Raw genomic sequence first — 8,037 nt, 5'->3', positions numbered from 1 at the left:
TGAACAAGTTTTGTTTTGTTTTTTGCTTGCATGTGACCTTTTGTGTTTTATTTTTTTATAATTTCTTATCACATGCACACTTTCCATTTTATATATATTTTTTACAAAGTAGTTTGAACTAATTTTTCTAAGTAACCTTAATTACTATGTTTCACTAACAACTCTTTACCTATTGCTTGGACACTTTTTGCCACAGCAGAGGACCTCTTCCTCAGCCCAATTAGACTAATGTAACACATGGAGAGCAGAAATAATTTAATTTGATGAATGAAACACTTCAGTGTCACACAACAACTTGTCTGAGGAAGTATCACACATGGCTTAGGGGTGAACAATTTATTTTGACCCAAGTAATAAGTATACATTTCATCTGCATTTACAACCAGTACATTCTTTTATTTCATTTCATTTTATTACTCTAGACTGTTAGATACACGGGAATTTGTAAGTACACTACACATAGGCTACATGTTGGGTCATGAATCTTGAAACTGCATGTCAGACAAACATTTAAAATAACTCTGAATAATTCATATGATTAGACAATGTAAGAGGATCTCATCCCTTCTATATAAATTGTGTTGCAATCATGGCAGCTGCACAATTTCTTATGAAAAACACTTTCTCCCTTCTTCTCCTTTACATCAGCCGCCCACACAAGTACACACAACATACCCACACGTACACACACCATATCATCATGTATTGCCTGCACATACACCAATGTGTAGAGGGAAATATTCTGAATAACATAAAATATATCTCACATATGCAAGAAACAAGTTGCTGGACAGTGGGAAATACAGCATTTTAAGATTACAGGCAGCATTGATTAAAAGAACATTGTCATGTTTGTACAGACTCTATAGTGTGCCTAAATGGAAAGCATTCATCAAAGAGCAAGACAGAACTTGTCTCTCAGAAAAAAGAGCTGATTTCACAACTTGTTCTTGTTTTGAGAGATTAAGGTATTTGATAGTGAGAACATTTTCCGTTTTGTCTGAGGACAAAAACCGCCAGACAAAAACCTTAGTTCACAGGGCTCAAATTAAAAGACTGCACTCCGCTCATGTCCATAATGTCTCGGAATAAAACACACAGTCAAGGACTTAAAGGACTTTTTTCATGGAAAACCGCACAAGCTTTGGAAAACATATATTAACAACAACAAAATCTCAATAACTGAGTCACTTCTCAAAGTACGGTAAACCATCAAAGTAGTCAACAGCTGTGAAGCTTCCTCATTGACTACTTTGATAGCGTGCCACATTTTCCTCCACTGACAACTGATTTATATTTTTCAAGTTGAGTTGCCTGTTTTCTTTCTCTGAACCTTGTTGAACTCAATAACACTTTAAATGAGGTTAAATCTCTCAGCATCAAAAGATATAAAGGCAAGATTTTTTTTAAAATGCCCTCTTAATCTATATGTTACACATTTTTGGAAATAAGCTGGTTCACTTTCTTGCAGAGAGTTATTTGAGGAAATACCACTCTCATGTCTATTCAACATAAGGATGCAATTAACAGCTGGTTAGCTTAGCATAAAGACTGGGGGAAACGGCTAGCCTGGCTCTGTCCAGTGGGACAGGCTGTTTTGCACTGTTCGTATGTATACCTACGAAAAGTAATGCACCGCAATTCGCATTTAACCCACGTAATCATGAGCCTGTAATTTGGATAACCCACAAAATGTGGAAGGCTGCACTCACGTGATCAATGTGCTGACGGGAGTAAAGAGTGAAGTCGTATAAGGAGTAAAAGTCCATGTAACAACACGAGTTGGAGTGGTGAATGGGTAAAACAAACATAGGACTCTCCCCCAGGAGATTGGTGATTGTGTCCTGTATGAAACCAAATGAACTGTGAAGTTTTTGAAAGTAAGTCGTCACCATGTTTCTTTTCCTAAACTTGACCTGTGTCTTTATTTTCATAAACCTAACCTGCATATCTAGCTTTACTTTCCTAAACCTAACCAACTTCCCTTTACTTGCCTAAACCTAACGTGCAACTTAATTGTCTTAAATCTAACCTATTAAACTTTACCTTCCTAACCCCAACCTGTGGAATTAACTTAACTTTCTTAAACCTAACTTTGTATGTTACTTTACTTTCCTACACCTAACCTGTGTCTTTATTTTCGTAAACCTATTCTACATAACTTTACTTACTTAAACCCATCCTAGTAACGTCATTCACGTGGCACTAATTTGTAACATATCATACAAACTGTTGTATGAGGATACATCGAATGGGAGTGTTCCTACCAGTACTTCTACAGTTAAGAAAGAAATACTTTATACTTCAGTTTTTGTACAGACTTAACAAACAAGTTAATTTGTGACCTTTAGAGCAGTTTGGAGGTGGATTTTATGACTATTGGACAGAGTGAGGCTAGCAGTTTACCCCTAATATTTACATGGTAGCAGAGGTGATTCTAGATCTTATGCTCCCTGCACTGCTGACTGAGCCCTTCCTGAAAGCCATCTGGAGCCTCTTGCTGATGAGGCCATGTTTGTAAAGAGCCAAGAGCAGCTGATTACGGAACTTCTCCCCAATGAAGGCGTACAACACTGGATTCACCGCACAGTGCATGAAGGCCAACACTTCAGTCAATCTTAGCATCACTTCCAGTGCGTAGCGAGTATCGCACACCTCCACTGTGATTGATCCCCCTCTTCTGAGTGAGTCAATGAGCACAGTGATGTTATGAGGCAGCCAGCACAGAACGAATGCCAACACCACTGCCAGGATGACACGCATGGCCTTGTGCTTCTGTTGATTACGTGTGTGATACAGCGTCACCACAATCCAGCCGTAGCAGACAGCCATCACTACCAGTGGCAGGAAAAAGCCCACCGTGTGGCGCAGGATGCGCACACCAACACGCCAGTGGTTGCTGCTTTCACCTGTAAGGTTTTGATAGCAAATGAACTGATCCAGGTCTGGAGCATATCTGCTCTCCCTCTGAATCACCACAGGTAAGGACAGCACTCCAGCTACAAGCCACACCACACTGCACACCACCTTAACCAACAGATGATGGGAAGGCAGGACACGCGTAGCTCTCACAATGGCAAAGTGACGGTCCACACTGATGCACACCAGCAGGAAGACACCACTGTATACGGACGCCTCCTGGAAGCCCGAAAGGAGTTTGCACATGAAGTTGCCGAAGACCCAACCAGAATGAATTTTGACGGCCCAGAACGGGAGGGTAAAACAGAAGAGAAGGTCTGCCATCGCCAGGTGCATCAGGTAGATATCTGTGCTGGCTCTGCCTCTCTTCATGTAGCAAACCACATAGACAACAACACTGTTGCCTACCATGCTGAGCACAAACACAATAATGTAGGTGATCATCAGGCCCAAGCTATTAAATCCAGGCACGGTTACACTGCAAGGAGCAGATGACTCACTGTCAACGATAGGAAGTGTGGAATTGAGAATGGAATTGAAGTAGTCTTCATCAAACGTAAATCCAGGAGTCGATAGCATCTACATAAAGACAAAATCATTACAGTTTGTACAAGTAGCAGTTTAAGAAATACCAGTCGCAGAAAAGGTCAGTGTTGCCATAGTGGCACATTATTTTAACAACTTTTAACATTTTCTAAAAAAAAAAAACCCAACACAGATTATGCAAATTGATTGAAACAAAAATTCAGAAAGTTCCATTGTTTACCTGATTTTCTTTTTCTTCTTGATTGGTTAGAACCAAATACATCAAAACACAAATGATCAAATGTTGTAGCTTCATCCTGTCTCTCTTGTTGCACACAGGTTAAGAAGAATAAAGCTATTTGGCAAGGGGTGTTGAATGTACAGTGAAATGTAGTAGAGGTCCTTGTGTAATGTGTTTGCTGGGGGTGGTTTTGCTCTTGCTCTATTAGCACACTCTATCACTTCGAAGGAAGTAGGCAAAACCGCAGATATTATCTGTCTTAAGCAAGCTGCATGATTAAGACAGTCTCGACAACATGTTGTTCTCTTTCAAATCCTTCATGTGTGATCTTAGATGTTGGATGTTGATAAGTTTAACCTGCAGAGCAAAGCTCACGAAAACAGGAAATACCTTGATTAGGTGATATGGTATGATTTGATGGTGTTATAAAATGTTCTTTTGTCTAACCAGTAAGATGCTCTGCTATGTAATAAAGCAGTTTATGGAGTCAAAAATAACCATTTTGCTACCATAATCACAACAACAGTACAACAAAGCTACTCTCATTTGTATTGTTTAAAGAGTACATGATGTTTTTCAGTCTGTTTTCAAGTTTAACATCGCACCGAAATAACCCTTATCAGAGAAGAAGATAAAAGGTGAAACGTTTCCATTTGATATTCCCTTACATTGCTGCTGCCTTTTACGAAGTTGATCATTTTATTCAGTTGCACTTTCAAGACCTGTTCTTCCCATTTTTTTTAAACTGTACGTCATGGACAGGTGCTTCAGTGTTTCCATTCATGGTTTAAAATTAGTCAAAATGAAATTTATATCTGGGGTTCCACAAGGGCCAGTTATTGGACCATAGCTCTTCAATAAAAAAACAAGTAAAATGTAAACTTTTCAATTTCTCAGGCTAGTGGCTGTGTGTACGTGAGCATCAGCGTTTCTAATTTCCCTTTTTTTAAATGTTGTTATTGTTGCCTTTTGTTGTACTTTAAGATATTCCTCAGTACATGCAACTTGCTGTATGCATTGCTATGCAATGTAAAGCATATGAAGTTAACCTACAATGAAATGTGCTATATAAATAACATTTCTTTGCCTCTCCATTGCCTGAAACGTTGATCAAAACTAACTGTTATGTTTTTGTATTGCACTGTGTTAACCTATGCCACAAAACTGAGACATTGGTGCTGAGCCCTTTCATAATGTGGCTTTCTTAAATGTGACTTCTTGATATATTGCATGACCTCTGTGTTTTCATTATACTGATGACAACAAAATCTAATTTAGATTCATGAAGCATTTGAACATGAAGCAAGTGATGCACCTTGTAGTCGGAGTGTTAATGAACTCATTGAAAAGTTGAACAGAAGCTGAGCAGAAAACAAGTAAGCCTTCAAAAAAGACATTGCATCTTCAAATGCTGTTTGACAAAGCTGCCAATTTATTCCAGAGAGAAGTCCTAAAAGGCTGACAAGATAATACCAGAAAGATGCAGCCACAAAACACTGTGTTTTGGAAATGTAATGAGCAGTCATATAATATGAAGGTATATCTGGTATTTTATGCCAAGGTATTACATCTTGATGAACAATATTTAACACCTTTTGAAAGATCCTTGCCTGTTTCATTTTTGATGTTCCACTGTGACTGAATAGTGTTCATTCAGGGTTGTGACAGACTTCAAAAAGCAGAACATTTGCAATTTGTATTGCTTCATATATGATGACGAACACTATGACAGTCACTCAAAAACATGTTTATAGAGGTGAATGCTCAGTGACCTCAAAAAGCTTCCGCTATCCAACCAGCTGCCTCCAGAGCTCTCTTGAATTTAAGCATATTTTAAGAAAAATGATAAAAGTAAAAGAAAAAAGGATCAAGACTTTTCATCCAATGATTATATTATAATCATATTTATATGTTTAAGTAGCATTAAAAGCCAAGGATTTTAATAATCTTTAACTTTTAGTAATTTGATTAATACAGACCTCGATTCTCGGAATAGATCCAGACTCACACAATGGACGTGCATTGGCATATTTTTCTATTCTTGGATAATCATCCCTATCTTTTGTAATATGGCTGTTAACTATGTGTCCAGCAGAGGGCAGCAGTAGTCCTTATCTATGTGTTTACTGCTGCAGACCTTCTCTGGGACATACTTTCAAAAAGATTTTTTTATTTAAATCAAAGTTTTTATGACTTTTCAAAAGAGCAATTAAATGGTCACTCCACCAATTACACACATGAAGATCAGTTATCTCATCACAATGAGAGGACCTGCAGCACAGTCTATAAAAGCAGTTGTATAATGTCTTAAGTGGCTCTGGAGGAGCTGCACTGTTTTTTTCTGGGGGGTTTTTTCTGTTTTTACCAGAATATCTGCATAAGAGACTGGATGTTTGGGGTTTGAAAGAACTGAGCATTTAGGAAGTAGGGGTGAAATATAAGATGCTATTGCAATATGGAAAATGTGAGTTCCAGTGTTTCTGGAGCTTTACCCAGAAAAGTCAGGACCACTCAACCTCTGCTGTCCCTGCTGACTCTGCTGTCTCTGCTGACTCTGCGAGTCCCCGGACTTTATGGGAGTGCAACACTAAACTGCCAAACATAATAAGACAAGAAAATGATATGTGAAATAATCCTCAACAAATATGAAATAATTCAATAAAAAAAGCAACCACAAGAACACATTTACAGAAATCACAAATTAGATAGCAATGACACACACATTAGCACATAATAAAAAATAATATTTGTGACTGTAAAAGCACTTACAATGAAGAAAGCACAGCAAGAGAAAGGTAAGGCACTATAAGCACTGAAAACATTTAACATGGAAAGCATGTAGCACAATGTACCTTATTTTCGTGTGTAGTTCATTATAAACTTAGAACCTAATACTTTTTAATGAGTACTTTAATAAGTAAGCCATTGAAAAGTAGCAGCCTAATCACAATTATTTACTAAATACTCATAACCTACTAACTGATACTGATCATAAATCTCCTCTAAGATATATTATCAAAATTCTGACTGCATCAAAAATGTCTCAACATGATCTGAATTTGGCAGTCATCCATAAAAATTAGAGAACCACTCCAGCTGGATGAGAGAGCAGGAATGTCACCATTGTTATCAAGTAGGCACCTCCCACCACAGATGTTAAAGTGACTTTGGCCGACATCACCATCACAAGGCTCCCTTACTAATGAATCCTAGCGACCCTGCATCACCTTTCTACTACCTGCTCTCAGCACTAACTTAAAGCAAATGTTTCCAAATATAACTCTGACCTGTCCATTTAAAGACTGTTATCTTCTTCCATCTGTCAGACTCGGACCACAGGCTGCTCTAATCAGCACATTGTAGCCTGAAGGATAGGGCAGGGGTCAAATGTCATTCCTTGTCCCTCTGCCATTCCTGTGCTCTAAGGGACCAGTACAGACAAAATTTGAAAAGTTATAAAATTAGATAGTCAAGAAAGCAGTTAAAGGTCCTATACTGTAAAGGGTATATTTCCATTTTTTTTTATTTAAAAGCAGGCATAGGTGCTTTATAAATACTGTAAATTATCAAAAGTGCTTAAGCCACAGAGAAATGCACACAGGCTTGTGAGTGCTCATACTTGTGCGGTGGTGTGTTTGTGTCACTCTGCAATTACACCTCCAAACCTCTAGTTGACAGTGGGGTTTCTGTGAAGTGCTGTAAAGTTGAGTTGATTCTAAACGCACCCAAAACACACATTAAATATGGCTTAATAGCGACAGCTTCAAACACAAGTGCACAATTCGGCTTCATTAAAATTTGCAGCATTGACAGACAAAGTATTTGTCTTTATCTGGACACATTTACCCCATAAATACAACATGCTATTGTTATTAGCACAAGCCTATGGCATTTTACATTGTATATATTAGCTTTGCAACTAGCAGACTTTACTCATATGAAGCCAGGAACAACACCAACATTCAACAAACATAATGTTACAAAACTAGGCTCCATTACAGCTCAAAAGTTTCACTGACAAAAAAATTGTTTTATGCTAAACATGTAATACAACACGCTAACATTATTAGCAGAAGCCTATGTCATTTTACATTGTATAAATTAGCTTAGCGACTAGCGGAGATTTCCTCTACTCATATGACGCCAAGATGAATCACACACAAGACATAAAATGCTATTTTGTGGGGGCTTTATTGCCTCCACAATTAATTGTTTGTTTTCTGTGAAATAAAAGTAAATAAAAGCTTTGTTTCCACTGAGGGAAATGGTTTCAGCTCACAAGAAATAGGAAGTTTCCACACCATGTAGTTAGATTTCTGAGGAGATGCATGGTCAGGCTACAGCATAGAGTG

The 8,037-nt window shown here is 38.0% G+C and overlaps 1 protein-coding gene across 1 annotated transcript; it reads right to left on the bottom strand.

The window, feature by feature from the left end:
• Positions 1-1,535: 1,535 nt before the first annotated feature.
• cxcr2 (chemokine (C-X-C motif) receptor 2) lies at positions 1,536-3,760 on the bottom strand. The gene is made up of 2 exons (XM_050048979.1): positions 3,686-3,760; positions 1,536-3,498 (listed from the first exon to the last, which is right to left on the bottom strand). Exons 1-2 carry the CDS (start codon positions 3,758-3,760, stop codon positions 2,416-2,418), a joined length of 1,158 nt encoding a protein of 385 aa, XP_049904936.1. The 3' UTR covers positions 1,536-2,415.
• Positions 3,761-8,037: the final 4,277 nt, after the last annotated feature.

This window comes from Epinephelus moara, chromosome 7 (genome assembly GCF_006386435.1).
Source record: "Epinephelus moara isolate mb chromosome 7, YSFRI_EMoa_1.0, whole genome shotgun sequence".
NCBI classification, from domain to species: Eukaryota; Metazoa; Chordata; class Actinopteri; order Perciformes; family Serranidae; genus Epinephelus; species Epinephelus moara.
This window is presented reverse-complemented; position numbering and strand designations above follow the sequence as displayed.

Bases quoted from the DNA above. Each gene is read 5' to 3' on its own strand.
- cxcr2 (XM_050048979.1), bottom strand. From the start codon at position 3,760: ATGAAGCTACAACATTTGATCATTTGTGTTTTGATGTATTTGGTTCTA. The intron at 3,499-3,685 runs GTAAACAATGGA...GTCTTTATGTAG, and splicing joins AAGAAGAAAAAGAAAATCAG to ATGCTATCGACTCCTGGATT.